The sequence below is a fragment of the Capra hircus genome, chromosome 17, assembly GCF_001704415.2.
Source record: "Capra hircus breed San Clemente chromosome 17, ASM170441v1, whole genome shotgun sequence".
NCBI lineage: Eukaryota > Metazoa > Chordata > Mammalia > Artiodactyla > Bovidae > Capra > Capra hircus.
In genome coordinates, this window is record NC_030824.1 from 38,653,972 (window position 1) to 38,676,682 (window position 22,711).

The following is a 22,711-nucleotide window of genomic DNA, read 5'->3' on the forward strand; positions in this document are numbered from 1 at the left end:
GCATGCATATATATATAATTGGAAAAAAAATGTTTTACAATCCTAGGGGGAAGAAGTCATTGAATTGTACACTTAAAAATGGGGGAATTTTATGACATATGAATTGTCTCTCAAGAAAATGACAGAATGATCTCTGTTCATCTCCAAGGCAAACCATTCAATATCACAGTTATCCAAGTCTATACCCCAATGAGTAACACTAAAGAAACTGAAGTTGAATGGTTTTATGAAGATCTTTTAGAACTAACAGCCAAAAAAGATGTCCTTTTCATTATAGGAGACTGGAATGCAAAAGTAGGAAGTCAAGAAACACCTGGAGTAACAGGCAAGTTTGGCCTTGGAATGTGGAATGAAGCAGGGCAAAGACTAATAGAGTTTTGCCAAGAAAATGCGCTGGTCATAGCAAACACCCTCTTCCAACAACACAAGAGAAGACTGTACACATGGACATCACCAGATGGTCAACACCAAAATCAGATCGATTATATTCTTTGCAGTCAAAGATTGAGAAGCTCTATACAGTCAACAAAAACAAGTCCAGGAGCTGACTGTGGCTCAGATCATGAACTCCTTATTACCAAATTCAGACTCAAATTGAAGAAAGTAGGGAAAACCGCTAGACCATTCAGGTATGACCTAAGTCAAATCCCTTATGATTATACAGTGGAAGTGAGAAATAGATTTAAGGGTCTAGATCTGATAGATAGAGTCCCTGATGAACTATGGAATGAGGTTCATGACATTGTGCAAGAGACAGGGATCAAGGCGATCCCCATGGAAAAGAAAAGCAAAAAAGCCAAATGGCTGTCTGGGGAGGCCTTACAAATAGCTGTGAAAAGAAGAGAAGTGAAAAGCAAAGGAGAAAAGGCAAGATATAAGCATCTGAATGCAGAGTTCCAAAGAAAAGCAAGAAGAGATAAGAAAGCTTTCTTCAGTGACAAATGCAAAGAAATAGAGGAAAAGAACAGAATGGGAAAGACTAGAGAGCTCTTCAAGAAAATTAGACATACCAAGGGAACATTTCATGCAAAGATGGGCTCGATAGGACAGAAATGGTCTAACAGAAGCAGAAGATATTAAGAAGAGGTGGCAAGAATACACAGAAGAACTGGACAAAAAAGATCTTCACGACCCAGATAATCATGATGATGTGATCACTAATCTAGAGCCAGACATCTTGGAATGTGAAGTCAAGTGGGCCTTAGAAAGCATCACTAAGAACAAAGCTAGTGGAGGTGATGGAATTCCAGTTGAGCTGTTTCAAATCCTGAAAGATGATGCTGTGAAAGTGCTGCACTCAATATGACAGCAAATTTGGAAAACTCAGCAGTGGCCACAGGACTGGAAAAGGTCAGTTTTCATTTCAATCCCAAAGAAAGGCAATGCCAAAGAATGCTCAAACTACTGCACAATTGCACTCATCTCACATGCTAGTAAAGTAATGCTCAAAATTCTCCAAGCCCGGCTTCAGCAATACGTGAACCGTGAACTCCCTGATGTTCAAGCTGGTTTTAGATAAGGCAGAGGAACCAGAGATCAAATTGCCAACATCTGCTGGATCATGGAAAAAGCAAGAGAGTTCCAGAAAAACATCTATTTCTGTTTTATTGACTATGCCAGAGCCTTTGACTGTGTGGATCACAAGAAACTGTGGAAAATTCTGAGAGAGATGGGAATACCAGACCACCTGACCTGCCTCTTGAGAAATCTGTATGCAGGCCAGGAAGCAACAATTAGAACTGGACATGGAACAACAGACTGGTTCCAAATAGGAAAAGGAGTACGTCAAGGCTGTATATTGTCACCCTGCTTATTTAACTTCTATGCAGAGTACATCATGAGAAACGCTGGACTAGAAGAAACACAAGCTGGAATCAAGATTGCCAGGAGAAATATCAATAACCTCAGATATGCAGATGACACCACCCTTATGGCAGAAAGTGAAGAGGAGCTAAAAAGCCTCTTGATGAAAGTGAAAGAGGAGAGTGAAAAAGTTGGCTTAAAGCTCAACATTCAGAAAACGAAGCTCATGGCATCTGATCCCATCACTTCATGGGAAATAGATGGGGAAACAGTAGAAACATTGTCAGACTTTATTTTGGGGGGCTCCAGAATCACTGCAGATGGTTACTGCAGCCATGAAATTAAAAGACGCTTACTCCTTTGAATAAAAGTTATGACCAACCTAGATAACATAGTCAAAAGCAGAGACATTACTTTGCTGACTAAGGTCCGTCTAGTCAAGGCTATGGTTTTTCCTGTGGTCATGTATGGATGTGAGAGTTGGACTGTGAAGAAGGCTGAGCACTGAAGAATTGATGTGTTTGAACTGTGGTGTTGGAGAAGACTCTTGAGAGTCCCTTGGACTGCAAGGAGATCCAACCAGTCCATTCTGAAGGAGATCAACCCTGGGATTTCTTTGGAAGGAATGATGCTAAAGCTGAAACTCCAATACTTTGGCCACCTCATCCAAAGAGTTGACTCATTGGAAAAAACTCTGATGCTGGGAGGGATTGGGGGCAGGAGGAGAAGGGGACGACCCAGAATGAGATGGCTGGATGGCATCACAGACTTGATGGACGTGAATCTGGGTGAACTCCGGGAGATGGTGATGTATAGGGAGGCCTGGCGTGCTGCGATTCATGGGGTCGCAGAGTCAGACACAACTAAGGACTGAACTGAACTGAGAGCTGTTACTTTAAAAAGAAAAAAAAAGTTACCTAATAGTACAAGGTATATGACAGTTACCAGTATACATTATCTTTTTTCTTCTTCTTACTCCTCATGTTAAACAGAAGAGCAATCCATTATTTAAAACATGAAAGTTAAGTAAGATTTTCACTAAATGAATCTACCTTTTGGTATATGTGTCTGTTAGCTATTGACACAGTAAAGTTGCATAACAAAGAGGCACACAACCTCAAAGGACTACTGCATGCATGCGTGCTAAGTCACATCCAACTCTGTGCACCTCTTGGACTGTAGCCCACCAGTCTTCTCTGTCTGTGGGATTCTCGAAGAAAGAATACTGGAGTGGGTTGCCATGTCCTTCTCCAGGGGATCTTCCCAACCCAGGGATTGAACCCTCATCTCTTATGTCTCCTGCATTGGCAGGCAGGTTCTTTACCATTAGCACCACCTGGGAAGGACAAAGGACTAGCGCAATACACATGGATTCTCATGCATCTCTGGGTAGGGGCTTCCTTGGTGGCTCAGAGGTAAAGAACTCTCTTGCCAATGCAGGAGACATGGGTTTGATCCTTGGGTCAGGAAGATCCCCTAGAGAAGGAAATGGCAACCCATTCCAGTATTCTTTCCTGTAAAATCCAATGGACAGAGGAGCCTAGAGGGCTACAGTCCATGGGTAACAAAGAGTCGGGCACAACTGAGCAGCTGAGCACACACATGTCTTTGAGTAGGCAGTTATCTTGATCTAGGCTTGAGCTCAACTGGAAAGCCTGCTTCAGTCTATACATCTCGACGTCAATGCCTCCTCTATTCAACGTCTGTTGTCCCCTTTCTGGTACTAGTAAACTTGCATGGATATGGTATTCTAGTAACTATGGCAGAGGTACAAGAAGGCAAATAGCTTTCAAGTCTTTACTTGCATCATATTTGTAAATATCCCAATAAATGAAATAATTATGGATAAACCCAAAGTCAAGAGGTGGAGAGAGAAACTCCCCCTAAAGTTGGGAGGGACTGTGGAGTCACTTTATAGGAAGGGGTGAAGAATCGGGATCAATAATTCGAACTACCGCAGCTAGTATCTTTAATATAAATCAAACTATGTTTCTATTTTGCAGCAGTCTTAATAGAAGAAGCCCTATCTATTAAAAAAAAATTACAGGATCTATTATGTAAAAAAAAGTGAGGAAAAATTGGTAGAATATTTTTATTTGTTTTTCTTATACTAGCTTTTCCTTTTGAGGTATGTTTACCACGTTCAGATGAACAACTGTTGAAAAGTATACCCCAGGATGCTTTTCAGGGTGTTTGTTTTAAAGAATGGTATAAAAATTTCCATAAGTTTCATATGCAACCACAGATATTTTAACTTGATCCTTTATCCTGCATTTACTTTTAGGCGTCCTTAAGAATCTGTTAAAATGCAGAAATTATGCAGTATTGATTTCAGGAAAAGTTGAAGTGGTTACACATGATTGCCTTTGCCTTAAAAGAAATCCTTATTTGGTTCTAATTTGAACAATATTGAAAGCACAACAAAACTAGCTTTTTATTATGTCACCACACATTTGGTGAGTTATGGAAAGCATTTTATTTCAGGAATGGAGTTAACTATGTCTTGTCCGCACTTCAAGCCATTCTTGTCATTTCTGGCTACTGTCCAAGCCTGCTTGTGACTCATACATATTTCTTTTCTGGTAAGAAATGCACTGAAATCCCAGAAACATATGCTGCTGACTGCTAGATGAGTTTTGGTGGTGAGAGATTAATGTAATTGCTTTTGTTTGAGAAGTATAATTGGTCACAGTTACATACATGTAGCTTATATGTAAAATATGTTCTGTTTTAAAACTCATTAAAGTAATTTTTACTTTGTTTTTAAAATATAATGTTTCAAAAATCTAAAATATGTATGCTTCCTTCTTTCCTCTTATTCCAGAATACTTGGAATGGAAAAAAGTACAAATTTATCTGAAATAAATGCAGATATCTAAATATACACAAAGCTTAATTTAAATTTCAGGTATAAAGTTTGAAATGACAAAGTATTTGTTAGCCTAAAATTTTAAAAAGGGGTATTCCAATTAATTCCCAAATTAAATGTTGCTTCCTCAAATATTATCAATGTTTCTTTTACTAAGCTGTTTTTTATTTAAAAATATAGCAAAATAATGTTTGCATGCCAAGGTGCTTCAGTCGGGTCCAACTTTTTGCAACACTATGGACTGTAGCCCTCTAGGCTCCTCTATCCACGGGATTCTCCAGGCAAGAATATTGGAGTGGGTTGGATGCCCTCCTCCAGGGGATATTCCGGATCCAGGGATCGAACTTGTCTCAGGTCTCCTGCATTGATAGGCGGGTTCGTTACCACTAGTTCCACCTGGGAAGCCCAAATAACATTTAGTATATAACATTTTACTGCTCAGCTTCTGTGAAATACATATTTTCTATTCTTTCTTGTCATTCTGAAGAAAACCTATTCTTAAATACAAAGATTCACTTTCTGATGATCCCTGAAACTTCAGTAAAGTTGGGTCCTGCAACAGACCTGTATTCTCAAGAATTTCTGGTTCATGTTTATGTGTAGCAGTGGCTCTAGTGATTTTTTTTCTACTCGGTTACATCTATCCCTTGCTGGTCTTTCATAATATAAAATCATAGGTCATTTTTCCGTAGTTTTATTTTCCCCATTTTCTTCAAGATTTCAGTTTCAAAAGTACAGAAATACCACCAAGATGAGACAGTACACTATTGTTATAGCTACCATAGACTCTTGTAAAAACGTTTGGTTATACATCATAAATAAATAAATACCTCAAAGCATTGTTTGCAGAGTATGACCGGACCTTGCATACCTATGCAGTCCAAACATTACATTCCTGACATTTAGGACTTTTAGATGTAAACTGTTCTTTGCTAGGGCTCTCTCATAACTAAAATATGAGTCACTTGCAAACCATAATAGATTTTGGCTCTGCAACATGATGAAGTGTTCTGGATGTAGTGACACATTTTGCCGAGACTCATGGCAGCAGAATTCCCAGTGGTCACCCAAAATAGGGAAAGAAATGAAGAACAAAATTAAAGGAAATATGCAAACCCTGGCATCATCCTTTCATGGCAATACAGCTCTGTTCTTGTTGTTAAGAGGTGGAAGTGCTTGGAGATTAAACTCATAAATGATAGTGCAAATAGGTGTTGAATTTTCTTGTTCTTAAAGACTGAACTTAACCTCATACTTGAAATCTTAAAAAGAAGTGAGATATATGCCCTTCCAAATGAAGTTATGTGATTAGTTCTACCAAAAAGCTAATGTAGAATGCCCAGCTTTCTGCTGAGATGTAATTAAACCTTTTGCTATATTAGTTGCTCAGTCGTCTCCAACTCTATATGCAATCCCATAGACTATAGCCTGCCAGGCTCCTCTGTCCATGGAACTCTAGGCAAGATTACTGGAGTGGGTTGCCATTCTCTTCTCCAGGGGATCTTCCTGACCCAGAGATTGAACCCTGGTCTCCTGCATTGCAGGCAGATACTTTACCATATGAATCACCAGGGAAGCCCTTCTATCTCATCTCAGTGTATATACAGGATTTAACATAAATTTACTAAATAAAGCCTTGTCATTGGAAGCCAATATAACATGCAAAATATGTCAGTCCCACTGACTTGAGTGAATCACATAGTATTTGGCTTTATTTGAAGTGAGCGAATGGGAAGTTATTGCCAAACATTTAAAATTTAAGTTTGATTATTTGCTTGAGCCATGGCTTTCATATTTCTAGCCTGATGTCTTTTTTTAACGAATGTTGCTTTTGATTTCCAAGTTTAAAGTCAAGTCATAGAAACTTTCTTTGCATACACAACCCAGACGTCCCCCAGAACAGAGCCTTTCACTGCAGTGCAGGCAGACTCATGTTCACACACAGCCTCCTCTCAGACAGGAAAGGTGGAGTTTTCCTTTTCAGAGCCAAAGGAAGTGACAGCTCAGGGGTGACGGTTGTACTGATCTTGGTGTGGATTTCAAATTGGTTAATTTGCTTTCAATTTCAACTCCTCACTTGAACCTCCATACAGAAAAATTAAATGCTAGATTTCAGCATTTTGTTTCACTCTGATGAAATAAAAATTGTTTTGAGTGAAAGATGACTTTGTCCTCACTCAATTGCAGTAGCACCAACACAGTATAAAGTAAGGCATCATTTAGCAAAGTGTTATTGGAGTGACATTGTAATAACCTATTAAGGGTAATGCACATTTGAATGACCGCAATTATTTTTGTAGGTTTATTCATGACTTTGTGATGTTTAGTGTAGTTGTTTCTGAAACAGTGATGGGCATTTCATAGGATTCTATACTCTAGTCTTCCAGGTGGGAGACTTCCTGAATTGTTATTGTATATGTTTTTACAACAGATGGTTTTTCTGAAGTTGTTGTAAATCACCTGAGTATAAAGTTATTGAATTATCATCAAATATGATTTTATATCATAAATTATAGATGATAACATGATGGGGACACAAGAACTAGGAAATCAATGGGATTGGATTGATACTAAATATTATTGTAATATAGGTCAATGTTGATAATACATTTTTTATATACCAGTGTTTGTGTGTGTGTGTTAGTTGCTTAGTCTTGTCCAACTCTGTGACCCCATGGACCATACCCCACCAGGGCCCCCTGTCCATGGAATTCTCCAGGCAAGAATACTGGAGTGAGTAGCCATTCCTTTCTCCAGAGGATCTTCCCAACCCAGAGATTGAACCCAAGTCTCCTGCTTTACTGTCTGAGACACAAAGGAAGCCCACACCAGTAACATACTAAATTTTTTTAAAGTTGCTGAACCTGTGACTCTAATAAAATGTCAACTAACCTGGGTTTTCTTTGAAAACAAATATTTCTGGAGAAAAAGTTATATGCGAGAGATGGATAAGTTGTGAGAATGCAAAAGAAGAAGACAATTTCTGACCTCAAAATTCTGAAAGTCACAAATTTGAACAGTATAAATTATCTGTTAGCCTGAGAAGTTTTCCAAATGACCAATTTCTGTAATTTGTAAATGTATTAAAGAAATTGGAGCAAAAATACTTCTGGTGAAATAAATAATTATTGGCAGACTTGTTAATTAAAAGATTGTTTAAATACAACTTGGTGGCATTATCATAATGTTTTTGGAGGTAATACATGTGAAGTCTAAGCATTATTTTTGGTGCAATGCTTTGCCACAATTCATATGGTAATAGTCATATTTGGGAAATTTGGAGTGTCAGTTTCATGAAAATAAAAAGGCAATAATGTAAATAATTATATTTGGCGCTAACAAAAAGCAACTGATCAAGTACTATTTGCTGTGATACGTCTTCTTTTACTGTTTTATAGTATATGTATTTTATGTCTGTCTCACAAACCATTTAAATCTTTGTCATTTTTGAAAATGATTCTTATTGCATCTTTTGAGAAAAATGACTTCTTTTTTATTTTTTAGTTTAAAATTATTTATTTTAATTGGAGGCTAATTACTTTACAATATTGTATTGATTTTGCCATTCATCAACATAAATCTACCACGGGTGTACATGTGTTCCCCATCCTGAACCCCCCTCCCTCCTCCCTCCCTGTGCCATCCCTCTGGGGTATCCCAGTGCACCAGTCCCATGCATCCTATATCCTGCATCAAACCTGGACTGGCAATTCATTTCTTGTATGATATTATACATGTTTCAATGCCATTCTCCCAAATCATCCCACCCTCGCCCTCTCCCACAGAGTCCAAAAGACTGTTCTATACATCTGCGTCTCTTTTGCTGTCTCGCATACAGGGTTATTGTTACCATCTTTCTAAATTCCATATATATGCATTAGTATACCGTATTGGTGTTTTTCTTTCTGGCTTACTTCACTCTGTATAATCGGCTCCAGTTTCATCCACCTCATTAGAACTGATTCAAATGTATTCTTTTTAATGGCTGAGTAATACTCCATTGTGTATATGTACCACAGCTGCTGATGGACATCTAGGCTGCTTCCATGTCCTGGCTATTATAAACGGTGCTGCAATGAACATTGGGGTACATGTGTCTCTTTCAATTCTGGTTTCCTCAGTGTGTATGCCCAGCAATGGGATTGCAGGGTCATAAGGCAGTTCTATTTCCAGTTTTTTAAGGAATCTCCACACTGTTCTCCATAGTGACTGTACTAGTTTGCATTCCCATCAATAGTGTAAGAGGATTCCCTTTTCTCAACACCCTTTCCAGCATTTATTGCTTGTAGACTTTTGGATCACAGCCATTCTGACTGTCATGAAATGGTACCCCATTGTACTTTTGATTTGCATTTCTCTGATAATGAGTGATGTTGAAGCATCTTTTCATGTGTTTGTTAGCCATCTGTATGTCTTCTTTGGAGAAATGTCTATTTTGTTCTTTGGAAATAAAAGCAAAAATAAACAAATGTTCATGGATTGGAAGAATCAATATAGTGAAAATGAGTATACTATCCAAAGTGATCTATAGATTCAATGCAATCCCTATCAAGATACCAGCCGTATTTTTCACAGAGCAGGAACAAATAATTTCACAATTTGTATGGAAATACAAAAATACAAAATTTGATTATTTTTTCTTTTATTTCCAATATTTTGGGAGGTGGGTCATAGAAGATCCTGCTGTGATTTATGTCGGAGAGTGGCTTGCCTATATTCTCCTCTAGGAGTTTTATAGTTTCTGGTCTTACATTTTTTGATTGGGTTGTTTATTTTTCTGGGATTGAGCTGCAGGAGCTGCTTGTATATTTATGAGATTAGTTGTTTGTCAGTTGCTTCATTTGCTATTATTTTCTCCCATTCTGAAGGCTGTCTTTTCACTTTGCTTCTATTTTCCTTTGTTGTGCAGAAGCTTTTAATTTTAGTTAGGTCCCATTTGTTTATTTTTGCTTTTATTTCCAATATTCTGGGAGGTGGGTCATACAAGATCCTGCTGTGATTTATGTTGGAGAGTGTTTTGCCTATGTTCCCCTCTAGGAGTTTTACAGATTCTGGTCTTACATTTAGATCTTTAATCCATTTTGAGTTTATTTTTGCGTATGATGTTAGAAAGTGTTCTAATTTCATTCTTTTACAAGTGGTTGACCAGTTTTCCCAGCACCACTTGTTAAAGAGATTGTCTTTTCTCCATTGTATATTCTTGCCTCCTTTGTCAAAGATAAGGTGTCCATAGGTGCATGGATTTATCTCAGGGCTTTCTATTTTGTTTCATTGATCTATATTTCTGTCTTTGTGCCAATGCCATACTGTCTTGATGACTGTGGCTTTGTAGTAGAGCCTGAAGTCAGGCAGGTTGATTCCTCCAGTTCTATTCTTCTTTCTCAAGATTGCTTTGGCTATTCGAGGTTTTTTGTATTTCCATACAGATCTTGAAATTATTTGTTCCTGCTCTGTGAAAAATACTGCTGGTAGCTTGATAGGGATTGCATTGAATCTATAGATTGCTTTGGATAGTATACTCATTTTCACTATATTGATTCTTTCAATCCATGAACATGGTATATTTCTCCATCTATTAGTGTCCTCTTTGATTTCTTTCACCGGTGTTTTATAGTTTTCTATATATAGGTCTTTAGTTTCTTTAGGTAGATATATTCCTAAGTATTTTATTCTTTTCGTTGCAATGGTGAATGGAATTGTTTCCTTAATTTCTTTATTTTCTCATTATTAGTGTATAGGAATGCAAGGGATTTCTGTGTGTTGATTGTATTGCTATTTTATTGGAGTATGATTGCTTTACAATTTTGTGTTGGTTTCTGCTGTATAACAAAATGAATCAGCTGTATATATCACCTCACACTGGTCAGAATGGCAATCATCAAAAAATCTACACACAGTATATGTTGGAGAGCGAGTGGAGAAAAGGGAACCCTCTTGCACTGCTGATAGGAATGCAATTTGATAAAACTTCTATGGAGAATAGTATGAAGGTTCCTTAAAAAAGAAAAATAAAATTATCCTATGATAGTTCTATTGCTGGATAGCCCAGCAATTCCACTACTGGGCATTTATGCTGAGAAAACCATATTTCAAAAGGACACAAGTATCCCAGTGTTCATCACAGCACTATTTATAATGGCCAGGACATGGAAGAAATAGCTTCTTTATAGACATTTTCAAAGCAATAACTTTTAGTGCTATTTCCAGAGAAAGTCTGAGTGCAGGATGAGAAGGGGGTGTCAGAGGATGAGATGGTTTGGATGGCATCACCAACTCAATGCACATGAATTTGAGCAAACTCTGGGAGAGAGTGAAGTGCTGCAGTCCATAGGGTCACAAAAAGTCATACACAACTGAGTGACTAAACAACAACAATTAGATAATTTAGCTATAGTTTCTTTACTTGCAGTGTATACCCACCACCTATCTGCTGATTGTTTAATAGTCTTGCAGTGGCATCACTTAGGCAAACCTTCACAGATTATTTTCCATTAATATGAATATAAAGGAACTTAAAGTGAGCAAGCATGTGGAAAAATAGTATTTGTAGGATAGTTAATCAAACATTAATTTTTAAAAAAATTAATTTTCTGTACACATCAAATGCATTTTTTTTTTGAACACTCACTGTCTTTGACAAAGATTAGAGGGAGTGGTCTAAGGCATATTATGCTGCTTCCTCCCCAGACCTGTCCACAGATCTCTGCAAAAATCAGTGGGCTGGAGTTAAGAGTCTGACTGTTGTTTTTTCTTAGATAAATGACCTGACAGTTCAGTGCCTTGCTTTTGACTGGGAGATGAACTTGATGATATCTGGGATTCTAAGAATTTTGATATTACTTCTTGCAAATGCATAGATTTCTATTTCTATTTTCTAAGTCTACTCCAGTCTATTTTATCTCATCACAGCAAAGATTTGAAACAACAGGCCAGTGTTACAGCTCACACAGGCAGGATTTTATTAGGCAGACAGCAGAAAGTACACACCCAAGACATGAGAGCTAGTGGACCCTGTAGGAGTGGCCTCAACCCTGCTTGGGTTCCTTTTTTATACTTTTTGTTCCCCTCCCTGGAGCCTGATTGGTTCTGTCTTATACAAAATAGGGCTTGTGTCCACCACCTATCAGGAAGGGGGCATATTTGGGTGTGTTTTTTCCCATCCAAGGTTCCCATTCCAGTCCTTGGATTTTCTTCCTTTGTCTCTTTTCCTGGGCTTTTTCTAGCTGACATTTTTGGACTCCTTTTTTCCTACTTAGACTACATAACAATCTTTTGTTGTATTATAAATTATACAATCTTTTAAAAGGAAAAAAAAAAGATTGCTTTTCATCCTTGTTCGTTAAGAACACTTTATGTAGGTTGCAGGAAGATTGTGAGTTAAAAATATGTTTGGGGGCATTTTTCATCCTGATACATTAAGAATCAATTCATTTAGCTTGCAGAGAGAGTATGAATCTAAGAATATGTTTTTAATTGTGGTTGAGATAGTGACCACAAGGCAATTGTCAGTTTACTAACTGAGGAACGAGCTCATAATGGACCTTAATATTTTAGTTGATTCCTTAGCCTTGAATATAGAGTATTACTTTCATAATATCAACTTATATTAGTGAAATACCATGTTTTATATTTAGACATGTAATGATTTGATAATTCCTATTGCTAATTAGGAACTTGCTCATTTATGATGTAGTTGAATTCTGATTTTTTTTACTTAAAATAGTAAAAGTAAATTCCCAAAATATAACATCATTCCTGATGCAGTGCAGAATAAAATGATAAATTGCATATAATAGGGAAACATTTTTAGGAGTAAAGCATTGTACCCATTTCACAGCAACAATTTACACAGTAAACGTTTTATTTTTTAAAGATCTATTTAGCTATTCAGCATAAAAATTTGGTGACATTATTTAAAGCCATATTTTTAAATAAACTTTTACCTTTACAAAACTACTGTAAGACAGACACTTTTTAATTAATTTATTGTTAGCTCCCTTAATCTCAGTCATGTATTTTTCTTTAAACATCATTATTTACGAGGGTTTCCCTGACTAGGGATGAGGTGTCTTAGCCAAGAAAGTCATTATTCTGAAAGTATCTGAATGGTAATGCAGTGATGGTCACAGACAATACCTGTCATTCGGTGTAGCTGATATTTTGTTATAAACGAGTCAACCACAAAGCTACCAACTGCCCTTGTAATGGTAGGTGAAACCATATATATCCACTAAGGGCCTACTATCTAAGCACAAAGGTCAACATCTGATAGGCAGGCATAAAATATACAAGTACCTTATCTTCATAGTGTAATGTTTCTTTCATCTTTGAGGGTCAGTTTTCACAAACTTATAGAATTGATACCTTGAAAATGTCCCCTGGACTTAAATTATGTAACCTATTGGCAGTCTTTATTTGTTTTGCTTTCATTTAAAATACAGCCACTTGTGAAGGGAAGCTTCTGAGTTCAAAATGTGATTATTTTTTGCAAAATAATATTTAATAGTGCAATTGTTTTGCTTATTTCATGTCCAAACAAATATTAAAAAAAAAATGTAAAACATTTGAGGGGCATTGATAGTACTAAAAGCTATGCAGTAGTTCTGGGTATGTATTTTAAAAGAATGAAATGCATTTATCAACATTCTTCAGTTTAGGAATTATATTTTAGACAATTTTTATAATCAGATAATTTGTAAATAAACCATTCATAGCCCTTATCTGCATTATTTAAAGTTATCTGATTTGTACAGAAAGGACTCTTTAAAATTATAGTGTCTTAATTAATACCTTTAGATAACTTATTATTATATTTAATAAACTATATTTTTTTTCTAGATATCTTCTCTAAATTGTTAATGCTTGATTCTTGTGTTTTATATGACAATATTTTAAAAAACCATACCAAGTCTTAGTCCAAAATGAGGATAATAAAGAAATAAGACTCTTAGGTTGATGGGAGATCCAAGACAGTGAGCCAAGTACATGTTAGAATCTGGACTCATCAGGAAAAATGGTAACTTCCAAGGGCAAGATACAGGACTGCTTGAAGAATTACCCATGGTGTAGGGGACTAACTGCTTGGAATCAAGATGTCAACTGTGTATTTTCCGAACAGATGTTTCTATTTGTACATATTTCCATGGTCAGACTTCATTTATTCCCCACAAGAGATGGTGGCCTGTTTTATTTTCTTATATATTTGCTATATAGTGACTAACATATACCTTTTATGTAATAGAGTCTAAAAGATTAAATGAATAAATATGGGAATCAGTGACCACTTCATAGGCAAACAGTGTTCATGATCTTGGAACTCTTGGTAGAAACCAAAGAACTTACACACTGATTCAGAAGTGAAGGGATTGCCAGATGAAATCTACTACACCAGTAAGTTCAGATCTCCTCCTCTTGGTTATTCATACTCTTGGCTAGTGAGGGAATCTAGAGAAGTCATGCTGAAAGTTTTTGAGGAATACTTGAGAAATTGTGAAGTGGAGCAGAGAGACTGGAAAATTAGAGAGAATATCTAGATTTTTCTTTGAAGAAGAATACAAAGTTACAATTTTTTGATTGGCAAGCTGATACTGATTTTGGAAAAAGCATAGCCTGACCTATTAAACTGATGACCTCTGGTGTCTTTAATCAAAATATAACCTTTATGTATACCAACATCCAATGATGAAATGTCCTAGATCTGTGTCTATAACTGGTAGACTATAGATATATTCAGAAATGTTTAGTTTTGAGTCTATTAGTATTTAACTAAGTTTATTCTTGCTAATAAAGACAGAAATAATTTTTTGTACCTGAAATGATGGAGTTGGCCAAAATTTCATAGAGCATACATGGTCACAGATTCCTAGCACTAAATCTAGGGATCACCTAGCTGATTTATTTTTAATTCTGGCAAAGATTTATAGACTGACCCAAGATTATATGGCTAGTAGGTTCATATGTAAGTGATCCAAATTGCAGACAGGAATAATATGCACATTTATAAAAATATATTTATAAAGCTGTGACATACTTTTCAAATATGGTTCATTATGTTTATGCCTAAAGAGAGAGAGGGGTGTGCTTATATAGAGAGAGATAGACAGGTGCATTGTAGTAAAGGAAACTTACTACTGACTTACTAGCTCTCTGACATTGGATAATTACTTAACCTGTGTACATTGGATAACTCATTTCTCTAATGGGAAGATAATAGTACTCGCTTCATAGGGCTCTTTTGAGGATTTTTTATGCATTTATGTGTGTGTCTGTATATGAATGTGCACATACATATAACTTACAACAGGGTTTGGCACATTCGTGTTAGTTATAACTATTAAAATATAGAAAGGTCTTGTTCAATTCATGCACTCATCATCCATAATGAAGAATTACTATATGTAACATGTTTCTACTATAGAATCTACCATACCTAACAAACTGGATTTAGAAAAGGCAGAGGAACCAGTGATCAAGTTGCCAACATCTCTTGGATCATAGGTAAAGCAAGAGAGTTCCAGAAAAACATATATTTCTGTTTCATTGACCATGATAAAGCCTTTGACTGTATGGATCACAACAAACTGTGGAAAATTCTTAAAGAGATAGAAGTACCAGGCTACCTTAATTGCCTTCTGAGAAACCTGTATACAGGTCAAGAAGCAATGATTAGAACAGGACATGGAACAATGGACAGATTCCAAACTGGGAAAGGAGTATGTTAAGAATGTGTACTGTCACCTTGCTTATTTAACTTATATGCAGAGTACATCATGTAAAATGCCAGGCTGGATGAAGCAAGCATAAGCTAGAATCAAGATTGGCAGAAGAAATATCAATAACCTCAGATATGCAGATGACACCACCATTATGGTAGAAAGGAAAGAGGAACTAAAGAGCCTCTTGTTGAGGTGCAAGAGGAGAGTGAATAAGCTGGATTAAACCTCAACATTCAAAAAACTAAGATCATGGCATCCAGTCCCATCACTTCATGGCAAATGGATGGGGAAACAATGGTAACAGTGATAGAATTTATTTTGGGGGGCTCCAAAATCACTGCAGATGGTGACTGCAGCCATGAAATTAAAAGACACTTGCTCCTTGGAAGAAAAGCTATGACCAACCTAGACAGCATATTAAAAAGCAGAGACATAACTTTGCCAACAAAGGTTCCTATAGTTTAATGTATGTTTTTTTCAGTAGTCATGTGTGGATGTGAGAGTTGGATCATAAAGAAAGCTGAGTGCTGAAGAACTGGTGCTTTTGAACTGTGGTGTTAGAGAAGACCCTTGAGAGTCCCTTGGACTGCAAGGAGATCAAACCAGTCAATCCTAAAGGAAACAAATTCTGAATATTCATTGGAAGGGCAAAGGCTGAAACTGAAGCTCCAATAGTTTGACCACCTGATGTGAAGAGCTGACTCATTAGAAAAGACCCTGATGCTAGGAAAGATTAGACACTACTGAGCGACTGAACACAGATGCATATATGAGTGTGTGTGTATGTAAGTGTATGTGAATGTGTGTGTATGTGTAGAGAAGAACACTAAATTGAGGATAAAGAGAATCCAGAATGACACCAATTAAACATGACATCAAAGATATAGCAGGACCTGTACCACACACTAGAAGTACATTGTTGTTCAGTCTCTCAGTTGTGTCTGACTCTTTGTGACCCCATGGACTGCAGCACACCAGGCCCTCACTGTCCTTCATCATCTCCCGGAGCTTTCTGAAACACGTGCCATTAAGTTGGTGATGCCATGCAACCATCTCATCTTCTGTTGTTCCTTTCTCTTCTTGCCTTCAACCTTTCCCAGCATCAGGGTCTTTTCTGAGTCAGTTTTTTGCATCAGATGGTCAAAGCTTTGGAGCTTCAGCCTCAGCATCAGTCAGTCCCTCCAATGATATTCAGAATTTATTTCCTCTAGGGTTGACTGGTTTGATCTCCTTGCAGTCCAAGGGACTCTCAGGAGTCATATTCTATCACAAATACAGTCCGTCCAGGGCTCTAAGGAATGCCTAGTTCTGTTCTGATAACTTAAAAACCAAGATCTACTTTTCATTGAAAGCTTCCCCTGTGATAAGCATTTTGCTAGTATCATCAGGGTTTAGTCTTCATAAAATGCTCTAAGATACATTATTATCCCAATTTTAAGATAAGGAGAGTGAGGCTCAAAGAAATTAAGTGCTCAAATTTCCCCAGTTAATAAGTGCAGAGACAGAATCTAAACTCTGGTTGTTCTAATTCAAAAACTCATGTTATTTACAACTTTGCAAGGAAATTGGAAATTCTCCTTACAAGCTGCAGTTTTAATGATCTCGATCTCTTTTAAAGGCAGTGGTGTAGAGAATGGTGTTAGGCAAAAGCAAAATAGCAGATTTCTAACTACTAAGGCTGCCCTAACCATTTCCTAGACCAATCTGAGACATTAGCTATGAACAAAACTGTCCTGTTAAGTGGTGGAACTACAATAATGACTTAGTACTGAATTCTGTATATTGTTTTCTGCATTTCTCTTTTCATCAATTGCTCATCCATTTATTTGTCTAGCTCTCCTGTATTTCCCACTCATTTTTTGCCAGAGAATACTGACAATCCTATTTACTACCTCTCCTTCCACCCTTTCCTCTTCCTGGAAAAGAAAAAACTAGACTTATTTTGCTGTCTCCTAATATTCACTCTCATCACTCTTGATCTGATGGAGTTTTTACAGTATAACTATAAAAGATGACATTTCATCCTAGAAGAAAAATGTCCTGGTTACATCCAAGCTAAATGGGTGGATGGACTTTCCTCCATGACTTAATTTTGTGATGCAACTGGAGAAATTTTCAGTTTTATTAGCAGTTGTCCCCCTTTTTCTTATCAGATATTCAGCTTTTAGCACCTAACTCAAAAGATAAAACACATGGTTTGAAGTTATTATTTAATAGTCACAGATTGTTCTTTCTAAACAATTTTCTTAGGTTTTTTTTTTTTTTTTTTTTGAAAGTCGTGTCCGACTTTGCAACCCCATGAATTCTCCAGGCAAGAATACTAGAGTGGGTAGCCTTTCCCTTCTCCAGGGAATTTTCCCAACCCAGGGACTGAACCCAGGTCTCCCACGTTGCAGGCAAATTCTTTACCAGCTGAGCCACAAGGGAAGCCCAAAAATACTGGAGTGGGTAGCCTATCCCATCTCCAGCAGATCTTCCTGACCCAGGAATCAAACCAGGGTCTCTTGCATTGCAGAATTTTCTTTACCAATTGAGCTAGCAGGGAAGCACTTTCTTAATTATTTCAAATAATTCTGGACTTCTGATGAGGATCTTTCAAGGAAAGTTAGTATTTGCAACCTATCTGAATACCACGTATGAACAGGATGATTGTTTAGCTTTAGTCACACTAAGAAGTATTGATAGGAGTGAAGAGAGAAAGAAAAGATATGTATAATTTTCTTCCCCCAAAGATTGAGAGTTGACTTTAAAGGGGAAAATGCAGAGTGTTTCTTAAAACAAGATGTGAACTTCTTTATTTTCCCTGGACATTAGTTGCCAATACCGAAACCTTTCAGGAAGAAATTTTATCCTATGTCATCTGTGTGTCAGGCAGCACTTCATGGCTGAAAGACAGTGCCAATCTGAACAATTCTTCACTGGTGCACAAATCTGGGAATTTAGAAGACAGTTGATCTCTGGACCTATTCTGTTCTAAACTCCTAGGTGATCATTTAAAATCAGTTACTATCAATAAGTCAAATCATCTTTCTTGGCTTTTCTTTTCCTATAAATAATTCACAGTTTCTCTAGGGTATTTTCTGGGATGTTATATATAAAGGTTCTGATTCTTTTGGAAGGCTTATTTGAGTGGATTCTTGATATGCAATTTAACTGGTATTTTGCAAACATATGCAGCATTCATATATTGTTCCTTTTCTTTCTTGTAGGTAGAAATAACACTTCAAGATATCAATGACAATCCACCAGTGTTCCCAACAGACATGCTGGATCTCACAGTGGAGGAGAATATCGGAGATGGTTCTAAGATTATGCAGCTGACAGCGATGGATGCTGATGAGGTAGCTCAGACCTTGTCTCTGACTTTTTGAAACATAATTTTCCAGTGATCTATCAAATTTCTACTGTATGTTGACAACACTTGTTAACTAATAATTAAGGCTAGGCATTGAGTGCTCTTTTCCAAAGGACATTAATTCTTGAAATGTGACATAGGAATGCTAAGATAGAGACTGTCTAGAGGCAACTTTCCTTTGAACAGCAATTCACAACTCAGTTAATTGCTGGTACATCTTAGATTCATTAGCCAAATTATTTTAATTTCTCAAAGGATAAAAAATATTTACAGAAATATCTTATTTTTAATGCCCCATCACTCCCATTTGCTATCTTATAGCATATATAGCTAAGAATTTATTTTTATTTGTATTTGAAAAAAGCAAATTATTGAAAATTAAAACAAATATAAGACAACTTTGAAAGTTTTCATTTAACTTGCATATATGCATGTGTGCAGGCTAAGTCTCTTCAGTCGTGTCTAATTCTGTGTGACCCTATGGACTGTAACCTGCCAGGCTCTCCTGTCCATGGGAATTCTCTAGGCGAGAATACTGGAGTAGGTTGCCATGCCCCCCTCCAGGGGATCGTCTCTACCCAGGGATTGAATCCACATCTCTTATGTCTCCTGCATTGGCAGGTGGCTTCTTTACCACTAGCGCCACCTGGAAAGCCCCACATATATACATATATGCCAACATAAAGTGTATAACTTAGTAATAGCCTTATATATTTTAAGGAAATTATCTAGGAAGCCAATGAATTTTGAATTCCATTAATAAACAGAAATTCGTTTTCTAGCAGTCAACTGAATTTGGGGGGCACAATTTAGATTTCTGTCTTCCATGTTTATGTTTAACGTTTAAAGCAATCATCATGCTCTAAACAGCATGACAACTTATATAATTTGTAATTTATATTTTTCCCATTAAAAAAAACCACATCACTTGTTTTCTCCTCCTTGCTAGGTAAAGGTTTTAGTTAATTTCTAGGATTTTGGAAAGAGGAATAATGTTCCCATACACTAGTAGCCCATTTCCCTTTTTGCTAAGCCCCAAACAGATAATAATTTCCTTACCCTCATTTAAGCTCCAGAAGGATATTAAAACTTGATTTTTGGCTTATTTAACTTAAAAAGGGTGAATAATTCAATAATAGACTAATTTTAACAGCCAGTACAGAATATAATGACTTAGTCATTTATCAGTCAGTTTACTTCAGTCACTCAGCGTGTCTGACTGTTTGCGACCCCATGGACTGCAGCATGCCAGGCCTCCCCGTCTACCACCAACTCCCGGAGTTTACTCAAACTCATGTCCATTGAGTCAGTGATGCCATCCAACCATCTCATCCTCTGTCGTCCCCTTCTCCTCGCGCTTTCAATCTTTCCCAGCATCCAGGTCTTTTCAAATGAGTAAGCTCTTTACATCAGGTGGCCAAAGTACTGGAGTTTCAGCTTCAGCATCAGTCCTTCCAATGAACATCCAGGACTGATCTCCTTTAGGATGGACTGGTTGGATCTCCTTGCAGTCCAAGGGACTCTCAAGAGTCTTCTCCAACACCACAGTTCAAAAGCATCAATTCTTTGGCACTCAGCCTTCTTTTTAGTCCAACTTTCACATCCATACATGACTACTGGAAAAACCACAGCTTTGACTAAATGGACTTTTGTTGGCAAAGTAATGTCTCTGCTTTTTAATATACTGTCTAGGTTGGTCATAACTTTCCTTCCAAGGAGTAAGCATCTTTTAATTTCATGGTTGCAGCCATCATCTGCAGTGATTTTGGAGCACAAAAAATAAAGTCAGCCACTGTTTCCACTGTTCCCCATCTATTTGCCATGAAATGATGGGACTGGATGCCATGATCTTAATTTTCTGAAAGTTGAGTTTTAAGCCAACTTTTTCACTCTCCTCTTTCACTTTCATCAAGAAGCTCTTTAGTTCTTCACTTTCTGCCATAAGGCTGTTGTCATCTGAATATCTGAGGTTATTGATATTTCTCCTGGCAATCTTGATTCCAGCTTGTACTTCCTTCATTAGTCATTTATACATTTTGCCAAAATGTAATTTAGGAAAAGGAAACAAAATAAAACAAGTACATTTAAGTAATTGTAGTTTTCTATTAAAAAGATTTTGTGTTTTATGTTTAGTACTTTCTAGGCAATTTTATGTAGAGGAAAGTTTATTCCAAACTTTAGCTACCATTAAAAGAGTTGTATGTAGAATATTTGTATTATTATTCTTACATATGAAATATCATCAGCTATAATTTAGTAAATGCTGCTGAGATTTTTTTAAATCTCATCATTGGTCATATATATTTGGATAGCTTAATTCATAAACATTTTTAATCTTTTATTTAGCAAAAAGCTAAAAAACAAAAGAAAAGAAGCTCATGGAATTACTATAAGCTCATGCAAATGATACATAAATTAGAGCAGTTGCTACAACTATTTGATGTATAATTTGCATGAGCTTATAGTAATTACATGAGCTTCCTTTTTTTGTTTTTTAGCTTTTTGCTAAATAAAAGATAATGAAAGTTTATGATATTCTCTGTGGGAACAGAACAAGTAAAACTCATTTATTTCAAGTGATTTATTCAAGGCAGGAAATAATAATCACATTAATTATAAGATACATATTCTAGTGAAATGCACTACCCTCTTCAGTTCAGTTCAAATCAGTTCAGTCACTCATTCATGTCCAACTCTTTGCGACCCCATGAATTGCAGCACAGGCCTCACTATCCATCACCAACTCCCAGAGTTCACTCAAACTCACGTCCATTGAGTCGGTTATGCCATCCAGCCATCTCATACTCTGTCGTCCCCTTCACCTCTTGCCCCCAATCCCTCCCAGCATCAGAGTCTTTTCAAATGAGTCAACTCTTCACATGAGGTGGCCAAAGTACTGGAGTTTCAGCTTTAGCATCATTCCTTCCAAAGAACACCCAGGACTGATCTCCTTCAGAATGGACTGGTTGAATCTCCTGGCAGTCCAAGAGACTCTCAAGAGTCTTCTCCAACACCACAGTTCAAAAGCATCAATTCTTTGGCGCTCAGCTTTCTTCAGAGTCCAACTCTCACATCCATACATGACTACTAGAAAAACCATAGCCTTGACTAGATGGACCTTTGTTGGCAAAGTAATGTCTCTGCTATCTAGGTTGGTGATAACTTTCCTTCCAAGGAGTAAGCATCTTTTAATTTCATGGCTGCAGTCACCATCTGCAGTGATTTTGGAGCCCAAGAAGATAAAGTCTGACACTGTTTCTACTGTTTCCCCATCTATTTCCCATGAAGTGATGGGACCAGATGCCATGATCTTCGTTTTCTGAAAGTTAAGCTTTAAGCCAACTTTTTCACTCTCCTCTTTCACTTTCATCAAGAGGCTTTTTAGTTCCTCTTCACTTTCTGCCATAAGGGTGGTGTCATCTGCATATCTGAGGTTATTGATATTTCTCCTGGCAATCTTGATTCCAGCTTGTGCTTCTTCCAGCCCAGCATTTCTCTTGATGTACTCTGCATATAAGTTAAATAAGCAGGGTGACAATATACAGCCTTGACGTACTCCTTTTCCTATTTGGAACCAGTCTGTTGTTCCATGTCCATTTCTAACTGTTGCTTCCTGGCCTGCATACAGATTTCTCAAGAGGCAGGTCAGGTGGTCTGGTATGCCAATCTCTTTCAGAATTTTCCAGTTTATTGTGATCCACACAGTCAAAGGCTTTGGCATAGTCAATAAAGCAGAAATAGATGTTTTACTAGAACTCTTGCTTTTTCGACGATCCAGCGGATATTGGCAATTTGATCTCTGGTTCCTCTGCCTTTTCTAAAACTGGCTTGAACATCTGGAAGTTCACGGTTCACGTACTGCTGAAGACTGGCTTGGAGAATTTTGAGCACTACTCTCTTAAGAATTATTATTCGGTCCTCAACTTTATTATTATTATATTTAATAATTACATATATATTTTTATATAT

At 37.0% G+C, this 22,711-nt stretch overlaps 1 protein-coding gene across 1 annotated transcript in view; it reads left to right on the top strand.

Moving 5' to 3' along the window:
* FAT4 (FAT atypical cadherin 4) overlaps positions 1-22,711 on the top strand; it is a 188,902-nt gene that overhangs the window by 69,889 nt on the left and 96,302 nt on the right. The window contains exon 2 of the mRNA XM_018061516.1: positions 18,597-18,728. Within this exon, the coding sequence (XP_017917005.1) occupies positions 18,597-18,728 (132 nt within the window). The remainder of the gene's footprint in view (positions 1-18,596; positions 18,729-22,711) is intronic.